Raw genomic sequence first — 24112 nt, forward strand, 5'->3', positions numbered from 1 at the left:
GCCTGAGTTCATTTGGTGCCTTGAGACTACCGCTAAGGCTCAAGCTGCCAAATAAGTATTGTTGAGAGTGGGAGTAGTGGTGCCGGGGTAGGGGGTCTGGGGTTCTGGGTGGAGGGTAGGAATGGGCTTTGGGGGCTGGGAGTTCCATTGGCCTTTTCATCTGCCCTTTCAGCCTGGCACATGCATCTATCTTACCCCGTTTACAAAGCCGTGCTAGCAGCTGCCAGTGTGCTAACATCGACACAGCCCGTTCACAAGACATTACGGGCAAGGGAATTACAGGGTAAAGAGGAACAGGGGAGGAGGAGGGCAATGAGTAGTGGCTAGGAGCCAAAGGCAGCAGTGAAAAGGTGAGCCTTCAGCATAGGTTTAAAAACAGGTAGAGATGGAGCTAGACGTATGGGCTTGGGAAGACGGTTCCAGGCATAAGGTGCAGCAAGATAAAAGGAACGAAGTCTGGAGTTAGCGATGGAGGAGAAGGGGGACGACAAAAGAGACTTGCTCAGAGAGCGGAGTTCACGGGGAGGAATGTAGGGAGAAATGAGAGAGGAGAGGTAATGAGGGGTCATAGAGTGGATGCATTTAAAGGTCAGTAAGAGAAGTTTGAATTATATACGGAAGCGGACAGGGAGCCAGTGAAGAGACTTGAGAAGTGGGCTAGTGTGGGCATAACGATTCTGGCAGAAAATAAGTCGAGCTGCAGAATTCTGAACAGAGTGGAGAGGAGAAAGATGATTGAGCGGAAGACCAGTGAGAAGTAAATTGCAATAGTCCAGGCGAGAAGTAACAAGGGTGTGAATAAGGGTTTTGGTGGCGTGTTCAGAAAGGAGGGGGTGAATTTTGCTAACGTTGAAGATAAAGAAGCGACAAGTTTTGGCGATTTGTTGAATATGAGCAGAGAAGGAGAGAGAAGAGTCGAAGATGACTCCAAGGTTACGAGCCGAGGAGACAGGGAGGATATGAGAGCCATTAACAGAGATAGAGAATGGGGGAAGAGGGTCGTGGTCGTTTTTAGAGGCATTAACTGGTTAAATGCTGCTGAAAATGACCAGCTAGCCTCGAACAGGTGATTTAACCATCCAGTAGCCATTTCTGGCCAGTTAAATTGCATTGACTATTGACCCCTCTGTGTCCCTGGGTTCTATGTATTCAAATAAGGAATTTCCAAAATTAGTATTTGCACATATACCATCTACATGTGTAAATGTCACATGCTCACATGTGCGGATGCTTCTAAAATAAGGACCTAAATGTGTAGGGTTAGGATGGCTTTATTATTATGATACAAGTGGCAACAAAATTATCTCTGAGAAGGGGATCCCAAGTTTTGCAGTCCAATAATAATTCTCTGCTCTCAGCCTCCCTCCCTGTCCTGGGAAGTGGATCCCCAGCCAGTGGTGACAGTCTTCTCCAGGAAAGCACAAAATAACTAGCAAAACAAAAACAGACAACGAACAACACAGTGGTGATAAAATTTGTAGAAAGAATGGAAGTAGTCTAGATCGGATGAATTACTCTTTCAAGGACTCTCATGCCTAGCAGCCAGCTGCGTGGGTGCTTCATCACCCCCAATATTTAACAGACTCCTTGACTGTGCCAATGGAGTGCTAATTTTCATTGGGTTTAGCACCCCAATATATTTTGAATAGTTGGCTCCTATGCTCTCATATAGAGCATGATAAACTCAACGGTCTTATCTAATCCTTATTTATCATAATGGCGTGGAGGAGTGGCCTAGTGGTTAGAGCACTAGTCCTGACATCCAGAGGTGGTTGGCTCAAATCTCCACTACAGCTCATTGTGACTTTGGGCAAGTTATTTAACCCTCCATTGCCTCAGGTACAAAATTAGATTTTGAGCCTTCCTGGGACAGAGAAATACCCAGTATAACTGAATGTAACTCACCTTGAGCTACTACTGAAAAAAGTGTGAGCAAAATTAAAATAATAGATACCAAAATAAAAGAATTTGACCTAACTATAATGAAAAATAATGTTCAAACTTACTAAGCCACAAGAAAACCAGCTGTATCCTAAATGTATTATGGTTCAATGGATGAAAACATCAAAATATACTTCCCAACTCAACAAGAATATACAAAGTCCCAAGTATAAGGAAGTCTTAAATGTCCCAACAGGGTGGGTAATTATATAGCAGTCCACCTGGCTTGTAAGGCAAGAATGTGAATAAGTTTAGAGGGCAACCAAAACCAGTTTCTTCAGTTTCAGCCAAAACTGAATCTGCAGCCTAAATTAACATAAGCACCGCCATACTGGGAAAAGACCAAGGGTCCATCAAGCCCAGCATCCTGTCTCTGACAGCGGCCAATCCAGGCTTCAAGAACCCGGCAACCCCCCCCCCCCCAAAAAAAAAAAAATCACTGCTCAGTTTCAGTCAAAGCCAAAATCAACCCAGCCCCCACTCCCTCCCTCCAGCATCTTCCTTTCTCATCTGTATCCACCATCTTTTTTAACAGAAAAAAAATGAATAGTAAATAAATAAACAAATAAAAGTTAATCACAGTACTGTACATAAAAGTTAAACACAATACTGTACATCAAAAGTAAGATGCAATACTCTGGCAACCACTAGAGGTCTGTAGTAATACAAAATCATAAGTCAAACACTTCTCCAACCCACCACTAGAAGTCACATTTAAATAAAAGTAAGAAAAGCATGCCAAGCGTGTTTAATGGAATTCTCTCCAACCCCTCTGCATGTGCATGTGTGTTTGTAACTCTGTTGCTGTGTATATCTGTTTTGTTTTTGTTTTGCACATGTGGTGTGTATGTGTGTTGGCGTTTCTGTGTTTATGTATATGGGTGTGTTTGCATATGTGGGTGTGTGTATCCATATCTGTGTTGGCTTTTAGTGTGTCTGTGACCACGAGATGAGATGAAAATAATAAAGGGGAGGCCAGTTTGAAAGGTGTGGGACATATATTGCCAGATATGAGTACTTTACATGACATTTCATGCCCAAGTTTTGATTAATGACATGCCCTCTAACCGCTTTACTTTGGGGAAGGGGACACAGCAGAGGTGTCCATTGTCTCCAATTCTTTTTATATTATATAAGGAACCACTCATCCAAAAACTGATTCAAGAAAAAGAAATACATGGGATAATTATGAACTTAAGGTCACTTTATTTGCAGATGATTTAATGCTACTTTTAATGAATCCTAAAGGGATCCTCTTGTATGCATTACATCATGTGGAGTGTTTTGGTAGTTTTTCAGGCCTGTGTTTAAATTTGGAAAAAAATTCATAGACTTAACGAAAGGTCAGGATAAAGCTTGGGTAGCATGTTTATGATTAAGATGGACACTTGGCAAATTAAAGTACCTGGGAATCATTATACCAAGTCAGATACATAAGTTATATCATTTGAATATCTCACCTTTCCTGTTAGGGCTGGATGAGCAATTGAAAACCTGGGCAGATCTCCCCCTGACACTGATTGGGAAAATTCAATTCCTCAAGATGATTATCCTGTGCCAAAATGGTTAAATATGCTTCAGAATTTGCCTATACCACCCAGAGGAAGGGAACTTAAGCAATGGAATAAGCTGCAAACATATTTTTTGTGGAGAGGAAAAAAACCTCAAATACGCTTATCATTAATGAGAGTAACTAGGTAGGAAGTGAGGTGGGTAGAACCTATAGTATCACCTGTCTTCTTTCTCAGGCTCAAGAGTATATACTGTAATTTAAAGATGGAAAAACAGATAGTTATCATTTAACATATATACACATTGAGGGTGCTGATTTGCCATCTCAGACAAAATATAATCCATTATACCTTCAGTATGATGGGTGTGGAAAATGGAATGTAAAAGGTATAACATAATGCCAGAGTACTTCCCATACCTGCTTATAGTTTGAAAAGTTTGAAATGGCAGATTTGACCCAGGGCTACATAGCATGGGCTTCCACAGATGGTGAGACAAACAAAGGCCTTCTGGGATTACAACATCTATTAGATGAGCATACCTGAAAGTTACTTTTGAGGCCTTACAGAATAGATATGGGTTAGATAAAGGTAACAGATACTGCTATCTGCAAATCCTTCATTATGGGGGAAGAATATTAAGACACACCCCGAACACATTAAATTGAAAAACTGTGGCCCCAAGCAGAAGCAGATAAAGGACCGATAAGCCATTACTATTGGGAGTATATAAAGCATTCTTGCCTGCCCTGTTTGAGAAAACTATAAAGAAAAGGGTGCGTGTGACCAAAGAGGAGTGCACATACACAGAATTTCAGAAGGACTCAGAGGGGCAGAGGTGTTGGTGGAAAGCACACAGCTCTGGTAAGTTTATTATAAAAGTTTGAACAAATCATACAGGGCCCTGTTCACTAAGATGCATTAGTGTTTTTAGCGTGCGTGCTAACCATGTAGGTGCCTATAGGGATATTGTAGGCATGTACATGGTTAATGTGCATACATAGTTAACACACGTTAAAAATGATAACGCGCCTATAATGCTGCTTAGTAAACAGGGCCCATAATGTATTCTCATTGGGCATATAAGGCCTGGCCATAGTTCTTAGGGGGTCTTTTACTAAGGCATGCTCACTTTTTTAGCATGCATCAATTTTTAGTGCGCACTAAAAACGTGAGCGTGCCTTTGTAAAATGTCCAAATTCTGACTCAGACGTTTCTTTCGAAAATGCCCCTCTATGTCACTCAAATTGACTTGCAGAACTAAGCGGTGTACATACTAAAAAGGAGCATTGGAAAGAACGCCAGTTTAAATGATAGGGAAGTTAAATTACTCATACCACAAAACAGACCTTGAAAAGAGGAGAGAGAGGGAAAGGAGGAAGAAATAAAGAAGGGAACAGTGACCATAGTAGGAGACTCTGACCCTAACCAATATTAAATGCTTGGTGGAATAACCAGGCTTTGACTGTGGATTTGAAAAGGTTTTATAGGAGAGTTCACCATGAATAGACAGGGGAAGGTTGTTCCAGGTGGAAGGGGATAAAAAATAGAAAGCACTATGTCTGGTGACTTCAAGCTGGGCAGATCTGGGTCTTGGAAGTACAAAATGTTGACCGTTCAAAGACCGCAAAACCCGAATAAGTAATCTGGTAAACCTATTCTGAATGCTTTGAAAATCAGAATCAGGACTTTGTAAATAATTCTTTGTTCAACTGGTAACCAGTGATGTTTTATGAATAGTTGGGTTACAGGCTCAAAGCGATCGGCATGGCAAAGAAATCTAATTCAAAGAGAATTCACAAACGTGGAGAACTCAAGAGATCCCACGAAGAAACTGAAGTCAAAGAAGACAGTGAGAATAAAAACCAGGGTATCCAGAGACAGGACCAAAAAAGATCTTGAATAAATCAGTCTTTATTAATAAACAAAATGACTCAACACAAAGCTGTGTTTCGGCCACAAGGCCTACATCAGGAGTCTAAAAATTGAAATAAAAATAAGAAAAAAAATAAATATAAAAAAATAAAACTAGAACTAGGAATACGAATCAAACAACAGAAAAATCATAAAACTTGTGAACATGCACTGTAGTGTATGTAACCTGTGTCTTGAGACCTCTGTTTTCACTCATCCAATTACGGGTAAGAACTATGCTCTGAAGCACACGTCCGATTGCAACACTGCCACTGCCATCTACATCATTCTTTGCCCATGTCCTCTTTTATATGTGGGTAAAACCATTAGGTCTATTAAGACACGCATCATAGAATACAGAAGTTGCATCAATAGGAAGGTAGAATCTGCACCTCTGGTCCAACACTGGTATGCAGCTAACCACACGACAGCAGATCTATGGTTCTTAGTGTTCAAAACTTTCACCAAAAAGTGGAGGGGCGGTAACCTGGACAATCTTTTACTTCAAGAGGAACAGAAACTCATTTTCGATCTAAATACATTGAGTCCCCAGGGTCTGAACAAAGAACTGATTTTCATCCATTTTTATAATATCATATACTTAATGTTCGTATTTTGGTCTGTATGCCAAGGAGTTGTAAAATTACATATTTATTGCAATGACCAAAGAAATCTAATTGCCATGTATTGCAGAGTTTTTTCAATGTTGAACATGGAAGAGAGAGAATAAGGGCATAGAAGTGGTCATGATTAAAGATGAGTCTAAGAGAATGTAATTGATGGAAGAGGAAAAAGCTTAATCTACATAAATTAGACACTTAAGGACAAAGGAGAGATTCAAATCCAAGCTGACTCCTAAATATCGAAAATTGTCTACTGGGTAATTAATTTTCCAAAGAGATTGATAGAAATATTGGGTGTTGCAAGAGAACTGGTAAACCAGCATGCTATACAGATGTTTTCTTTATTTAAGATAACTGCTGATACTTGTCCCTGAGGTAAACTACTATATATACAATGGCAAGATAGAGTACTCTGAGTGTTAGCTATAAGGAGGAAAAGATTTCAGAAACTCTGTATTCACTATATCAATGATGTGAATTACAGACTGTCATAGATCTCATACATATTTGATATTAGAGACTATGATACAGGTTCCTCATTAGTCAAAAACCTCCTATTTTATCAAAATCAAAATTTATCTTGTAGTAGATTATATTCTATTCTATTATCTACAATCTATATAGGCAATAAATACACCTATCTGGGCTGTAGCATTGTCTGGAGGGTATGCTCGACAGAAAGCTTCTGTTTCCCAAACACTTCATCGGGAGCTCAGCCCTCAATTGCCAAAAGTGCCCAAAAATTGCCCTAAAAAGAAAACAAAGATACACTCACAAGAAAAAGTATTGGGGAGACAGACATACAGGCTTGAATAAGTGGTTAATACAGCTATGTATAGGAATAAAGTCCTACCACATGGCGCCCGAAATTTAAAGGGACGCCAAAATCAACCACCCTGCGACTGGATGATTTAAAGAAACAGGACTGAGGAGAATGATTTAAAGGGGACCGTATCACTACCAAGACACCAGAACAGGCATCCATCACACACTGCAAAAGTAAACAACAACTTCTACAGAGTACATCCAAAATTTAGGGCCTTGTTTACTAAGCCACATTTTTAACGTTCGTTAACAATGTAAGCGAGTTAACTGTGTACATGCCTACAATATCCCTAAAGGCACCTATATGGTTAGCATGCGTGCTAATTGTAGGCTTGTTAAAAATGTTAACCCTCCTTAGTAAATAGGGCCCTTAATTTTAATTTTCTCATTTCCATTTTCCAAAATTCCAGACAGCAGATGTACAGATCAGCAGGACCCAAAGCAGTCCAAAACAAGTAAATTAAAAAAACAACAACAAAAAAACACAGTTTATACCTAATTGTTCAACCACACTTAGGATTCACCTTTGGGTTTAAAAAGCAAAACTATCAGGGGTATTTTCGAAAGAGAAGGGCGCCCATCTTCCGACACAAATCGAGAGATGGGTGTCCTTCTTTCAGGGTCGCCCAAATCGGCATAATCGAAAGCCGATTTTGGGGCCCTCAACTGCTTTCCGTTGCGGGGACGACCAAAGTTCCCGGGGGCGTGTCGGAGGCGGGACTGGGACGTGCTTAATAGATGGGCATCCTTGGCCGATAATGAAAAAAAGGGCGTCTCTGACGAGCACTTGGCCGACTTTACTTGGTCCCTTTTTTTTCAAGACCAAGCCTCAAAAAGGTGCCCGAACTGACCAGATGACCACCGGACGGAATCGGGGATGACCTCCCCTTACTCCCCCAGTGGTCACCAACCCCCTCCCACCCTAAAAAAAAACTTAAAATGTTTTTTTTTTGCCAGCCTCTATGCCAGCCTCAAATGTCATACCCAGCTCCCTGACAGCAGTATCAAGGTCCGTGGAGCAGTTTTAGTGGGTGCAGTGCACTTCAGCCAGGCAGACCCAGGCCCACCCCCCCTTCCTGTTACACTTGTGGTGGTAAATGAGAGCCCTTCAAAACCCACCCGAAACCCACTGTACTCACATGTAGGTGCTCCCCTTCACCCCTTAAGGCTATGGTAGTGGTGTACAGTTGTAGGAAGTGGGTTTGGGGGGGGGGGGTTGGGGGGCTCAGCACCCAAGGTAAGGGAGCTATGCACCTGGGAGCAATTTGTGAAGTCCACTGCAGTGCCCCCTAGGGTGCCCGGTTGGTGTCCTGGCATGTGAGGGGGACCAGTGCACTACGAATGCTGGCTCCTCCCACGACCAAATGGCTTGGATTTGGTCGTTTCTGAGATGGGCGTCCTCGGTTTCCATTATTGCCGAAAACCAGGGACGACCATCTCTAAGGTCGACCTAAATGTGGAGATTTGGACATCCCCGACTGTATTATTGAAACGAAAGATGGACGCCCATCTTGTTTCGATAATACAGGTTTCCCCGCCCCTTCGCTGGGACATCCTTACCATTCGATTATGCCCCTCCATATGTACATATGACAGGATAAACGAATTAAAACAAAATTTACAGCAAATGCCCTTAATATGTAATACTTTGTATCAATAATGAAACAGTGATGGAATATTCACATAGCAAGTAGCCTGAGCCAACAGATTTATTTTTCATTGAACATAATTAACTATGTATGAAACTGGCTGCTAATAGTATGCTGAAATGTATAGGCGTGTTAGCGGTTAACGCAACATAACTTTAAAGGCACGTTAGAAATGCTAACGCACCTTAGTAAACATACTCCTTATACTGCCTCTGTACAGGACTTCTGCATGAAGCCCCTACCACATTATTCAATACCTATCTGTGAAATAGTAGTAATAAAAAAAGTGTATTTTTATAACATACCACTGCATTCCACAAAACAAAACAAAAAGGTGCAAGTCCCCCACATGCCAACTTTTTCTTTTGATGTAGGCACTGGAAAAAAATAAAGATGTTAAATGCTACCAATTTCAACCTAATTTGGTTTTTTTTAAAAATTGTACTTATAAATAGTAAGTCTGATTGTTAACTACCTGATTCTCATAACATGATGTCTGTTTTGGTGGCCCTTTACTAGGTGAAAACATCGTACTTCTCTGCAAGAATACAGGGAGTCCCTATATATCCAGCCCCTCCAAATGACACAAGGTCTTTTAATAAAGATTAGCTCGAGTTATCTGCAGCAGGGCCCATTTTATTCCTATGGGCCCTGCTGCAGATAACTTGAGCTAAATCTTTAGTAAAAGGCCCTTACCTACAATGATTTAAAATGTAGAACAAACTAGTACTCTAACCGATGAAATCAATACTTCCTTTGTGTACATCCATATACTGCACAAGCCAGCATGTTACGAGATTAAATAAAAATGCTACCTACACAATAAAGAACGAGGAGGATGTAGGAGCTCATGCGCCTACCCTGCTCGCTTTGTTTTGAGTGCACTAGATGACGACTGCACGCGGGGAATGGGAAACAGCGATTGATCAACTTGGCTTCAACATTTTGATGTCAGGCCGGCACCAGCTTTCTTCTACTTCCTTGACTAATGTTGACTCTTGTTCTTTCTTCAACCTCCTTGGTTTGAGATCTTGCGAGACGTCACTTTGTAGCGCCGGAAGTTCTTTTTCTTTCACTATGGCGGCTGTGGATAGCCGTGGTAAGTTTGAGATCCAGGGCGTTATTTCTTGCTGAAACCGTCCGTGACTCACTTCAGTTGCTTCTCGCGGTACAGCTAAGAGCGGCTGAGGCTATGCCGTGGCTTTAAATGTGTGTGGCGGGAAAGCTCTAGGAAGAGCCCCTGCTCTGCGTCTTTGTGGCAGAGGTTCTGACTATTTGTTTTTTCCACCTGAGAATGCAGTTTATCTGTACGGCCACTATTGGAAAGGCTCTTGAAGACGTTCAGTATTAAATGAACATGCCGCTTGAGGTACTTAGTCCCCATTAGTGTCGGCAGCTGGTCCCAGTTCTTGTAGACTGGCTTAGCCAGTCCTGATTTATCCCCATTGCGTGTGTGGGCGTATAGTTTTAGTTTTCTAAAGAATGAAAAAATAGTTATCTGCATGCAATGAAAAGAACTGTGAGACAGCTGTACTAGAGCCAATCATGTCTGGGAAACTGGAGAAGTCTATTATGTACAATCCCAAGATTTTTATGGAGCTAATATTTATCTGTTTTAGCTTGTGTATGAGTGCTGAAGGGCAGTAGTCACCGTTCATAGTGGGATTTATTTTTGTTCTGTTAAAATACTAATTCAAATACCAATTCAGATTGTCATTTTGATCACGTATATATTCATGAAAATAAGTTATGTATGTAGCTCTTCATAACCTATTTGAGGAGTAACTTAGCAGTTATAGTGGGCTTGTGATCTTAGGCAAGTCACTTAAGTTTCAGACTTTCTATCCTGCCCATCATACACCATTAGAGTGGCTTAAAAGCTAAAAGTAGTGGGTGTGTGGGGTGGCAGGAGGCTAATTGAAGCGAAGATAGGTAGGTAGGAACTACAAAATTCTTGATAGGATAGTGGGGAGGGGGTGGAGAACTCGAAGGAGGGCTGCTCAATCGTGCTTAGAGACACTGGACACAAGTCCTGTAAAACTTAACCTTTCATTGCCTCAGGTTCAAACTTACTGGTCAATATTAGGCCTGTGGCGTTTTCTAGAATGCTGACTGCTGTGAGAAGAATTAGCTCCAGATATTCAATGCTGAGTACTGAATATCTCAAGCTAGTTGCAGAAGTGTTGGCCCCTGGAGCTTGAATATCCTAGATGGTCTAAGGGGGGTTGAGGGGCGGCAGTGATGTCCACTTCTGCTTGTTGCGTGTGCAGCCTCAAAATGGCTGCAACCCCTTAGCAGCAATTTTGTGGTATATAGTAGATAATGGCAATGTGGCCTATCCAGTCTACCTGCCATACAACTTTCCCCTTTGTACCTGCCTTGTGTTGCATTCCAAGTGTTAGAAAAGGTACAGAGAAGGGCGATGAAAATGGTAAATGGGATGGGATGACTTCCCCATGAGGAAAGGCTAAAGCAGCTAGGGCTCTTCAGCTTGGAGAAAAGATGGCTGAGAGGAGATATGATAGAAGTTTATAAAATAATGAATGGATTGGAATGGATAGACGTGAATCGCTTGTATACTCTTTCCAAAAAAAAATACTAGGACTAGGGGGCAAGCAATGAAGCTACAAGGTAGTAAATTTAAAACGAATCAGAGAAAACATTTCTTCACTCAATGTGTAATTAAACTCTGGAATTCGTTGCCAGAGAAAGTAGTAAAAGTAGTTATCTTAATTGGGTTTAAAAAAGTTTTGGATAGCTTCCTAAAAGAAAAGTCCATAAGCTATTATTAAAATGGACAGGGAAAATCCACTGCTTATTTCTAGGATAAGCAGCATAAAATGTACTGTTTTAGGATCTTGCCAGTTACTTGTAACCTGGATTGGCCACTGTTGGAGTCAGGATGCGTGACTTGATTGACCTTCGGTTTGTCCCAATATGGCAATACTTATGTAAGTAGTTGCTATTCTAGTGGTTCTTTATTATGTAAAAAGCCATTTCACAGCTGTTTTGAGCTGATGTATTTATTTCCATCCTCTTGCTCCTTAGAGCTCCTCTCTCTATATATATATATATCTCATGCCTTTTTGAATTCTAGCATTTTTAAAAAATTTTTATTTTTCCACCTTTTGAATGCATATAATAAGTTTCCAGCATCATTTTTTGACTCCACGGCCTCTTTCAGGAGGGCATTCTAGGCATCTACCACCCTTTCCGGTGGATATCTTTAATGCCCTCCTGGGAAAGGTGGTGGAGTAAAAAATGGTGCTGGAATTCAAAAAGGCATGGTATATACACAGAGGAACCTTAAAGAAAGAAGTTAAAGGTATGACTGCATATGTAGCCCTTTGGGAGAAATTTGTGATTCTTGATTTTTGGTATTATTTTGGGTCATGCTGTTTATTTTATTTACTTAAGATGGATGTGTTTGTGTGTGTTTTTTTTGTTTGTTTTTTTAATCTACTTGATTACCTGCTCTAAACCCCATAGCTACTAAGTTTTAGTAAAACAAACAGTTGGAAAGGCAAGTAAATGTAGTTAAATCTAAAATCCACATAAGGAGCAATCTCAAAATATTACCAGCACTTGGTGCCATATATGCTCGTTTTGTACATATTTACTTACATTTCAGCTGTGTTCATGGGACTTATTAACAACTTTTGTTCTTTTTATATCTGCCTTCAGATAACTTACTGGGAATTTCCTGGGTTGATAGTTCATGGATCCCTATATTAAACAATGGTACAGTTCTGGATTATTTCTCAGAAAGAAGTAACCCTTTCTATGACAGAACATGCAACAATGAAGTGATCAAAATGCAGAGGCTAACACTGGACCATTTGAAGTAAGTGCTCTTTTAAAGAAGTGGATAAGGAAATGTTTAACTGATTGCAGTGGTTCCCAAACATATCCTTAGGAACGCTTAGTCAATCTTAAGAAAATAAGAATAGCCATACTGGGTCAGACCTGCTATATGTAATCTTGTTTTCAGGATATGCACAGTGAATGTGCATGAGCGATAGTTGCTTCCTCGTCATCCTTGCCAGACCTGTCCATGGGTTATGTCCCTTCTGCTGGTGATGCAGTAGGGAAGCCAGTATTCTCTTTCACCAGTAGAGGGGACATTCCAATTGGTGCAGCAGTGGAGAGGAACAGTAGGAGTCTCTGGTGGCAGAGATCCTCATGGGTTTGCTTCCATCCCTTGAACCAAGTCTGGGAAGGGACCTTTTTTGGGCGGCATTCCTTGGCCGATCCTTCTAAGCCTTCCTGGGAAGCAAGCTAGCCTGCTTCCTTGAGGTGCTTGGCAGGACCCATTCTTTGTGATAGGGCTTCTGTAGGCAGCATACAAATAAATTAAAAAAAAAAAAAAAAAAGAGAGACTGCTGGCACTTGTGTTGCCCTGGCCAGAATTGCAAACGCGTAGTTTCCAAGATGCGCTGGATCTGCTGGGAAATAAAAAAGCAGCAGAGTGTCCTAGGGGACTGAGCTACCTCATACCTACATTTACTGTGTGAATAAGCTGTGGGGTCCCAGGGACAATAATGGAGGAGAAGAATTCCATGGTTTTCACGGAAGAAAAACATACCACCACAGATTCCTGATGGAGGAGTAGCAGCAGGAGAAGCAGTTCCTTGTAGCTTACACCAGAGGAAGTAACATCCTTGTGGGGACAGAGGGATAGAGGTTTGCCACAAGGAGCCACTGTGGCTACCTCAGACCTGAGGGCTGCTGAAACAGGGACCAGTTGCACTGGAAGACTTTTTGATCTGTAGTCGCTTACGGCCTGGCTCTTGAGAGAGCGACTGAAGAGGAAGGGACTTGGCAGTGGTGATCTCCATATTATTGAAGGCCAGCAAGGTGTCCATGTCACTGGCCTATATTACAATGTGGAAAATATTCAAAGCGTGGCTCTGGAGAGAGAGATTGGTAGCTCTACTGGGGGGGTGGGTGCTGGAAAAAGGTCTCTGGGTCCAGATTGCAGCAGTAGCAATCCACAGGGCACAGTCTAGGAGAAATGTCTGGCAGAATATCCAGATATGATGTGCTTTCTTAGGGAAGTTAAACATATCAGACCTCCAGTAAGGCAAGTGATAACCTTAGTGCCACCTCTGATGTCACATTTAGGTTTCACAATCAGAGCCTTTGAAGCAAATCATAGCTGCAGAGGGTTGTGTTTTTGGTTGCCAGCTGCTCAGCCAAGCAAGTCTCGGAGTTGTAAGTACTTTCTTGTAAGGAACTGTATCTCAGGGTGATGTTTCTCATAAAAGTATCTCTGTGTAACATAGTAACATAGTAGATGACGGCAGAAAAAGACCTGCACGGTCCATCCAGTCTGCCCAAGAAATGTGCCATTTTTTTGTATTTACCTTACCTTGATTTGTACCTGTCTTTTTCAGGGCACAGACTGTACAAGTCTGCCCAGCACTATCCCCGCCTCCCACCATCGGCTCTGGCACAGACCGTATAAGTGTGCCCAGCACTATCCCCGCCTCCCAACCACCAGCCCCGCCTCCCACTACCGGCTCTGTTATCCAATCTCGGCTAAGCTCCTGAGGATCCATTTCTTCTGAACAGGATTCCTTTATGTTTATCCCACGCACGTTTGAATTCCGTTACCGTTTTCATCTCCACCACCTCCCACGGGAGGGCATTCCAAGCATCCACCACTCACTCTGTGAAAAAATATACCTGTATGTAATATGTAAACTGCTTTAGTTGTACCCATAGAAAGGAGGTATATCAAGAATCTAATAAGCGTAAACATAAATGATGTCCCAGTTCCATTTGAAAGATGTAAGCTATGGACCTTTAGAGCATAGGGAGCTATCTTCGGTCAGTGCTTATCAGTCTTTTGTAGCTATGATCCCATAATTGCAGCCAAATTGTGTGCAGAATAATGATGCATCTATGGAGAGTTCACCAAGGTTGTGACCCCCACATAGAGGTTTTGTGACACCATTTGGGATCCTGACCTATTGTTTGGGAAGCCCTGTCTTAAAGGTGACAAAACTAGTCATGAAATCGGACTAGCCCTTCATGTTGTTGAGAGAGTCAAGGAAATGAGAAGTGGCTTCTAAAGCCTCCATACTCAGGTAGAGTGAAGAAACAATAGTATCAGTCTATGCAGCCATGGGTTACAGGATATCTTGAGGACTGGAGACTTAGTAGAAACCTATGGAACTTTGGAAGGCTAAGTGCTTTGAAAATATGCCTCAATTGCACAAGAAATCTGCAGAGCAGCCACTTGGATCAGCTGGTTGCATTCTTTCTCTAGAAGTTACTGGCTGGATATCCCAGCAATGGAGCAGGCCGTCTTCAGGATAGATATCTTGAAGGTCATCGTGGACATCTCTCACCTGATCTTCCACCTTGACTCTTTCAACAGGCTTGCTTGCTTGGTACATCCCATCCATCTGGATTGGTCTGGCAGGGATAAAGAGATATGCTTACCTGACTTTTTTTTCCTTGAATCTTGCCAGATCATTCCAGGACCCACCCAAGGAAGTCCCAGTACATGGGGCAGAATGAAAAAATTAAATTTTGCAGGTGACTGTGGGTGTTTTAGTGGTGAATGAAGGCAGTGGACACATGTTACGCTGAGAGAACAAGGAGGATCGGTTCTTTGGTTTGCCTGGGGAGGGAGGGATTGAAAGATGTTGAGGAAGTTGTGGTACAAGGATAGTGATTGGCTTCCCTGCTGCACAAGTATATATAGGGAAGGCAAGCAACTTTTCTGTTTCTATCTGTTGTCAGGAGGAGCATAACCCATCCATTTGGCCTGGTCTAGCAGGACTCAAGTAAAGAAAATTGTCAGGTTTCTTAACCACATACATATGCTACTGTATCTAATGCTTATTTATTGTAAATATCCTGAAACCTTGACTGTCTTGTGACTGAGATTTCTGAGTTCAGGGACTCCACTGCCTTACTAATTTCTTTCTCTTCTGTTAAATTTTATTACATATTCATACTGAGTCTTTAGAATGAGTTTGCTCAAAGAATGTCTGCTGAGCAAATAATGTAATTTTGTGATTTAAATTTGTTTTTTTAGAAGCATATGTTTCTCTTGCAAGAGCTCAGTTGAGTTTTTTTGTTTCTTTTGCTGTCATTGTGACCAAAAAATTAAGTTATTGGGGATCCTTAACATTTGTGATTTGGATGTTAACAGAAGAATTGTGAGGAGAACATTTGTTGTAAATCGGTGATCTTTACTGTTTTTTAAGTCAGGGGCCACTTTGGCAACCCCCCCCCCCCCCCCCCCCCAAAAAAAAAAAAAAAAAAAAAAACCAAAACAAAACCTCAGTGTGAGAGCCAAGACCATTGCCAGTCATAATGCCAACAGCCTGGGAAAAGGGTGTGTGCCCCTCTAGTGACACAGTTGAAACTGGTAGGATTTCTCATTTTATGATGTAGTTGACCTGACTGGTAAATTTGATTCAGAATTATGTAACTAAAATATGCAGTGTCCTACGTGTTCTTTGTCAAAGGCCATATTCCCACTATGTATTCTCTACTCTGTTCCCAATCCATTTCTCCCACACGCTCGCCTCTAACTCTCTCTCCTCTCCAGCTATTTCCTCCCCACATATTCTTTTCCTAAAGTAAATTTTCTTTTTCAACACCAGCTAGCCTTTTCCATTTTGTCCCCATGCCCAGCTTGTATCACTTCTGGAAAAGCTGGCACCACATGTCTCTTTTATGCTTATGAACTGCATGGTGCCTGAACTCCCATACTGCTATCTTTGTCTCACAAGAATATGCAAGATTTCAGGTAGCATGTATCTCAGACTTGCTGAGAAACTGAATGCATTGGAGGAAATGCCGACAGGATGGTTTTGGAGAAGAGAGTGTATTGGAGAGGGAGTCAGGGGGCCACACTTTGGGTCAGTAGGAGCAGCTACTGGCTCATACGCCAGAGAATGTGGTAAAAGTAATTAGCTTAGCAGGGTTTAAAAAAGGTTTGGGTACTAAGTCCATAAGCCATTAGTAAGATAGACTTGGGAAAATTTACTGCTTATTTCTATGGTAAGCAGCTTAAAATCTGTTTTACTCTTTTGGTATCTTGCCAGGTACTTGTGACCTGGATTGGCTACTGTTGGAAACAGGATACTGGGCTTGATGGACCTTTGGTGTGTCCTAGTATGGCAAGATCTATGTTTTGATGTTCTTATAACAGTGAACCTTATAGTAAATGCTTCTGCTGTCATCTATTGCAGTTAGTCATAAAGGATAGTCGATGCATCCATTATTGTGATTAATTGATTGGTTAAGCGGATTGTAAGTGCCAGATCTAAATATAAATTAAATGTTTGTTTTCACTTTGAAAATGCATATGTCCTCTGCCAGTATTTGCAAAATGTTTCTCCTCCCCTCCCACTCCCCCCAAAATAATTTCTCATAATGTTAAAATGCTTCTATATGCTGGAAGATGGCTCACTATTTTGCTGAAGGACATGGAGAGAAAAAAAAGAAACTATGTGGGAATAACTTGTGTACATGGGAGAGAGCAATGATATAGGCAGTCATCCATTCAAGGTGTGATTGCAGAGGAGACAGACCTCTTTCAATGGAAAGAAGGCTCTGGGACAAAGGGTGAGAGGAAGCAGACTTGGGAGTAATGTAAAGAAATAATTCCATTTCCAGTTAATGTACTCTACTAGGTTACAGAACTCTCTCAAATCCCAGATGCATTTCCACCCTTGTTCATCAGAGGGCACATTCATCTTTACTATAGGAATGTACAGGCTTTGGCAATGGCGCTTCTTTGTTTGTGAATTGTCTGCTATCTTCTTTATCTAGTGAAGATCAGTCCCTCTGGCTTGGACATTGCATCTTCTCAAAGAGCTGGAATATTTGCCCTTTACCCTGCTGAAGAGGAACAAGCATTCGGTTGCCCTTTCTGCTGTACGGAGAAGAGACTGGGGTGCATGCTTTATGAGAGAAGCAATTCTGCTTTTTGCAGCATAGAAACTTTGATATGGTGGAACATAGCAGTTAGCAAATTGCTCCTTTTAAACTGCCTCTTCTATTCTTTCACATACATTTCTGGCCCGCCTATTAACTCTCCTGATCACAGACAGAGAGCCAACGCGTACCCATATGCCTACAAAGGATTGGAAATAATTCACTTTCCCTGATGTGCTGACTTTCATTGATTTTGATATAAATTTAAAGTTTATTGTGAAATCTACTAACTGAGTTGTAAAGTTTTTCTTATTGCCAACTAATACCTGTTGCTGTTGGAAGGGCTAGGGTACAGCATTGAAAAGCTAGGCATATGCCTAGGGCCCAGACATTTAGGTCCTAGCATGTCTAGCTCTTTCCAGGATTCTACAGATTTTTCCATTAATGTCTGGAAGCTAGAAGGATGGCCAAAGGGTCTAAATTCTCCTTGCTGCATGAGTGAGCCTGCCCTGCTTGCTTGCTTCCAGTGTCACTAGCAACAGAGACTGTAAGTAGGATCCAGCCAATGGGGGTTGGAGCACTGACAGGCTGCTGTGGTCACAGGAAGAGAAGACATGAGCCAGGGCAAAGCCCTGTGCTGTACAAGTTAAACTCATGCATGAAGTGGGAAGTTGGGGGGTGGGGCTGGGCTCTGCAGGAGGAGTGGGGCTGGGCTCTGCAAGAGGCACTAAGCCAGTGACTCCCAAACCTGGTAGTGGCCCTTGAAGTGGCGAGTCTGTTGGTGGGTGGAGATGCATCCACAGACTCTCTCAGTGGTCCTCATTGTGGGCAGTGGCAATGTACAGGTGGACTTTCTCAGTCACTCTCTCCTGGATCTAGAAGAATGGGAATAGGAGCTTAGGCCTTCCAGCTCATAGACCACTGTGGATCTCCTCAGTTTGGCTTGATGGCGTGCAGAGTCAGTGCAAAGGTAGAGCCCCTTTTTTCAGTTGCCGGAGGGACCCAGACTCTTGGCAGATAGATACCCTGGTGCAGCCTTGGCTGAGGTAGTGCAACTTCCCTATATCTTCCTTCTATGGCCTCTCATTGGCTGCTTGTTGCTCAGAATTGCGCGTCTTCCTCATTTGGTCTTGCTGGTGGCATCAGATTGGCCTTGCAGACTTTTGGTGTGCAGATCTCTGGTGTCTGCTGGTGGAGGACCCATTTCCATTGCCTAAGGGCCGGTAGAGATGGAAGATCCAGATCCTTTTGGCTTACATTATAGCCATTGAGAGGTGACGGTTAGAGGAGCATAGATTTTCCCCTGCGCAAGAGCCTTCAAATTGGTGGGAAAATGTGGGATACAAATGCTACAAATAAATTGATTTCAACCTTGCTTTGTTCCAGGAAGTTCTCGTCGTCCCTGGTTTATGTCAGGATCTGGCATGTGTTTGTATCCTGGTGTGGGGAACAGTCCCTATCTCCCTGGAGGGCTCGGGTTCCCAGTGTTCAGGGTTTTCTGCAACAGGGCCTGGCCTTGAGCTCCTGGAGGGTCCAGATTGCTGCATTGCCAGCTTTCGGGGAAAGGTGAATGGCATCTCTTGGCTTTTCATAGAGAGGCCACTTGGTTTCTGAAGGGGGTGATGAATCTGCACCCCCTCTTCATCCTTCCTTTTCTTTTTGGGACCTCAGTCTGGTCCTCTGTTTTGAGCTCCTACACTTGGCTTCCATTAAGAATCTTAACCTTAAGACATTTTTGCTGGCTATCTCCTCTGCTAGGAGGGTTTCAGAATTGCAGGTCCTGTTGTCTCGGGATCCTGATATCTCTCCTTCTGGGAAGATTCTGTGTCCTTGTGCACGGTACCATACTCTCTTCCAAAGGTGGTGTTTCCGTTCCATGTGAATCAGGAGGTTTATTTGCTCTCCTTTGTGGTGCAGGGATTGTCACTGGAGGATCAGATGCTTCACAAGCTGGACATCTGGAGGATGCTGCTCAGGTACCTCAAGGAGACGAAAGAGTTTTGTCTCTCTTTGGACCACCTCTCTGTAGCTCTCTGAAGGGCCAGGTAGCCTAGAAGACCTCCATTGTGAGGTAGATTAAGGCCTCTATTGAGTCCGCTTACATCAGCAAGAATCGTCTGGTGCCTCAGGGGCTCTAAGAGCACTCTGCTAGGGCTCAGGCTGCTTCCTGGGTGGAGGCCTGTGCTGTATCCCCTGAGGAGATCTGCTGGTGACTTTGTCGTCGATTCATACCTTTGGATGTGCTGGCCAGAGCCTGCTTGGACTTTGGCAGAGCTGTCATTCGGGGGGGGGGGGGGGGGGGGGGCTTATCTTCCTCCGCTCATATCTGCTTTGGTACATCCCATTGGTTCAGAACAGTGGAGATAATTCTGAGAAGCAAAATTTATGTCTTACCTGATGATGATTTTCTTTTCTTTAGTCTGCAACACTGTTTTGAAGTCCCCTGGAAGAATTCAGCCCAGAGTTTTTGATGCACTCTGTGTTTCCTTTTCAGTGTTTCTCCAAAAAAAGGAAAAGAGAAATTCATTTTGTGATTGGCAGCCATACAGGTTCACGTGATATGGCTATATCCTGGTATGCGCAGGGTAGCAAGAGCCACTCTGGTGGTTTGCTCGCTTGATTATCATTGCAGCTGCAGTGGTTGATGGGCTATGGGTGTGTTACAAGGGGAACTACTTCTGCTTGAGCAGATGCATACTGGATTGTTCCAGGGAGCACCTTAGCTCAGTGGTTCCCAAACTTTCTTGGGTCATGGTGCCCCTAGGCTACATATTTACTCTTGTGTCTCCCCCCTCCTCCCTTCTGCCACTACCACTGTTGATGGTATTTAGTCCTACCTTTTGCTGGCAGGGATGTAAGCCCCACCAGCTGAAGAGGTCTACTGCCCGAGGCCTGAGCTCCCAGAGCAAATTTGTGGTATGCTTCAGCCACTGATGCCAGCATTCCCATACCATGCCCTCTTTCTTTCTCCCCCCCCCCCCCATTTTCATCCAGCATGTGCACTCCTCTTCCCCCCTTCCATCCAGCCTAAGCCCCCTATTTCCCCCCCCAAATCAAGCATCTGCCTCCTCTCCCCCCCCCCCCCCCACACCTTCACACACGCCTGCTGCTGCTGCTTCTGTAGACCAGCAGCAGCGGCAAATCAAGTTACAGCCACCATGAAGCAAGACTCTTCATTTGCACGGCTACCAGCCGTGACCCCAAACAGGAAGTGACATCAAGCGGCAGAACTGTCAGCTGTTCGTATTGAGAGTCTGTCCCTGCAGTGGTTACAGCTTGTTTTGCCACTGCTGCTGTGCTTCTAGAGAAGCAGCAGCAGCGACTTTGGTGGTGGCGGGAGAGAAGGGAAAAATATGCCATGGCACCCCTGTGAGTTTTCTGCAGCACCCTGGGGTGTCGCAGCCTACAGTTTGGGAACCACTGCTGTAGCTTATGTTGGTGATGTCACTGGTGGAATTCAGTTTTCTGTACCTCCACCTGCTGGTAGGAAGGGAATAACACCCATTGTTTCAGAACACTGTCACTGACTAAAGAAAAGAAAATTGATCGGGTAAGACGTAATTTCATCTTTTTTGTTTTTCAGTCTGTGAAGCCTAAGTATTTCTAGGCTTATATCTGGGACCCATTGCCTTTAAATCATTCCAGAGGAGATGGAGGATGAAAATGACTTGCCCAACTTTCTTGGTCCTCAGCCCAGTGCTGTATGCACTAAACCATTCCCTTTGAAGCATCTGCACCCAAAACTAGGCTCTGTAGTTTTCCTTACAGATGGAATGTGGAGCAAGGGTTGTGAACAAATATCCTGGCTGGAGGTGGAGGTTGGGGGGGGGGGTTAGAAAACAAGTAAATGGGAGGCTACTGTGGGGGCCCACCAATTGTTCACTATGGTGTCAGTCTGGCCTTGTCTTTGGGACAGTGGCACCCTGTGTTTACACTGTAAATGTATTCTTTCAAAGCTGTTTACATTGTCATCTAATGGTTTCATATATTATTGCACTTACTCTAATTTTATTATTTCTTCCACACTAACAGAATATTTAGGTACTGTGCTATTCAGGGTGCCTTCTCCCTTCTTTCCTCTGAGTCAGACACATAGAGACAACACAGCTACACTCACATTTCTGCTTGCCCCATAGTATTCCATGGCAGTAATTTTTTTACCTAAGACTGAATAGCACACAGAAGCAGGAAACCCTTTTTAGAATTACGAGCATTCTGACTTGACAATTTAATTCTAAACTTTATAAAACATAGAAAATGATGTTGGTTAAGGACCTAAGGCCTATCCTGGCTACCCAGTTTTATTCCTGGTGCATAGCTATAGATCCCTGTTGATTTTGGCTTTCCCTTCACTTCCTTGTGTCAGTGGATTATGATGATATATTGAGAATAAATAACCTGACCTAGCTTGACCTCCCTTTGATGAATACTTAGTATTTATTTATTTATTTATTACATTTGTACCCCACATTTTCCCACCTATTTGCAGGCTCAATAGCGCTGTGGGGCGAAAGCCTCCTCCGGTCAATAAACAAATATAGAGCAATGTATTACAAATGAAATAGATATGTACAGACACAATTGGAAACATAGAGAGGGAAGTTATATAAAGTTCACTAAGTTCTAAAAACAAGCCTGGGTTTACTTGAGTTGCTGGATTCAGGTGATTAAGTTGGATCATTAGGATATGCCTTTTCGAACAGATAAGTCTTTTAGTGATTTCCGGAAGTTGAGGTGGTCATACATAGTTTTCACGGCCTTTGGGAGTGCATTCCAGAGTTGTGTACTTATGAGAAGCTGGATTCATGAACTGATTTGTATTTGAGTCCTTTGCAACTAGGGTGGCGGAGATTTAAATAAGAGCGTGATGATTTGATTGAGTTTCTGGTTGGTAGGTCTATAAGGCCAGACATATATCCTGGGGCATCGCCGTATATAATTTTATGGACCAGGGTGCAAATTTTAAAAGTAATATGTTCTCTGGAAGCCAATGTAATTTTTCACGAAGGGGTTTGGCCCTAACAAATCATGGTCGTCCAAATACAAGTCTGGCTGCCGTATTTTGAGCAGTCTGAAGCTTCTTTATAAGATTTTCTTTGCATCCGGCATAAATTCAGTTAGAGTAGTCGGCATGGCTAAAGACCATTGATTTTACCAGATTGCAAAATATTGCCCTCGGGAAGAACGGCTTCATTCTTTTAAGTTTCCACATTGAGTGGAACATTTTCTTCATTGTAGAATTAACTTGGCTCTCAAATGTAAGGTTCTTGTCAATAATAACACCAAGGATTTTCAAATTATCTGAAATAGGAAGAGTATAGTCTTGGGTGATTAGGTTCTAGGGAATATTTGAGTTGTAACGGGATGAGAGGATGAGGCAATGAGTTTTCTCTGCATTTAATTTGAGCTTGAATGCATTTGCCCATGAGTTCATGGTATGCAAGCCGAGGTTAATTTCGTTGGTGATTTCTGACAAATCCTGTTTGAAGGGGATGAATATTGTAATATCGTCAGCATAGATGAAGGGGTTGAGGCCCTGGATGGATAAGGCCTTGGCTAGTGGAGTCATCATTAGGTTGAAAAGGGTTGGAGATAATGGCGATCCTTGAGGTACTCCACAATCTGCTTTCCACAGGGGTGATAGATCTGAATTTGAATTCACTTGATAAGATCTGGTGGTTAGGAAACCCTTGAGCCAACTGAGTACATTACCACCAATCCCGAAGTAATCCAGGAGTCTTAGTAATATGTTATGATCAACCATGTCAAATGCACTAGACATATCGAATTGGAGAAGAAGTACGTTGTTGCCAATTGCTATTTCCTGTCTGAATCTGGCCAGGAGGGTGATTAACACTGTTTCTTTGCTATGGCGGGGGCGAAATCCTGATTGTGATTCAGGTATAACCCAGGGCAGAGTAAACTTAGTATCCATCAGGACCTATTTCCCCAATGCAGATGCAGTGCTGAACTGGTTGTGAGATTATTAACTTGGATCGCCCACACATCTTCATATTCGAAGAAACAATTTTATCGATCTAGCTGGAGAGCTGCCACGCTGTGCATATTAAATGAATATTGGTTCGTGCGAGATCGAGCTAGTTTGTTTTAGCGTACTGTTTCTTCAAAATGAAAAGTGAGCGAAATAGTTATAAGTGAATATTATTGGACTTTCGCATTTTTATATTTTCATACATAGGGCGCCCTGTGCATATTTTATATATAAGGGAGAATCGATAGCGTTAGTGTAAATGTTAGGTAACAGTACCTCGTTTGGGAATTAGATTTCATTGGATCGCAGTATGGACATGGTCCTTTTAATTTTAAACATTTGTATCCCACATGTTCCCACCTTTTGCAGGCTCAATGTGGCTTACATATAACCGTTAACGGTGTTAGCCGATTACGGTTTGAACAAATACATAGTATGAATGAATACAAAGTGCTAATGTGGTATAATGAGGTATATGTATGATAGGAAACAGTTGGGGGAACTTAAAGGGGGAAGAAGAGTCAGGTAATGTCCATTGCAGTCTTTGGTTATGTTGTGTCGCAAGTGACTGGTATTTTTATGTTGGGTCAGTGGGGTATGCTCTTCTGAACATGTCTTTAGTGCTTTCCGAAAATTTAGGTGGTCGAGCGTAGTTTTTACTGCTTTTGGCAATCCGTTCCATAGTTGTGTGCTTAGGTAGGAAAAGCTGGTTGCATAGGTGGATTTGTTGAATTCTATACATATTTAATCTTA

General features: G+C 42.5%; 1 protein-coding gene across 1 annotated transcript in view; it reads left to right on the top strand.

Annotated features, from left to right (window-relative positions):
* Positions 1–9488: 9488 nt before the first annotated feature.
* The window catches only part of MED6 (mediator complex subunit 6), a 104209-nt gene continuing 89585 nt past the window's right edge, over positions 9489–24112 (top strand). The window contains 2 exon segments of the mRNA XM_030214926.1: positions 9489–9562; positions 12148–12307. Coding sequence (XP_030070786.1) covers positions 9541–9562; positions 12148–12307 — 182 coding nt within the window. The 5' untranslated portion in view covers positions 9489–9540.

This window comes from Microcaecilia unicolor, chromosome 9, assembly GCF_901765095.1.
Source record: "Microcaecilia unicolor chromosome 9, aMicUni1.1, whole genome shotgun sequence".
Taxonomy (NCBI): Eukaryota; Metazoa; Chordata; class Amphibia; order Gymnophiona; family Siphonopidae; genus Microcaecilia; species Microcaecilia unicolor.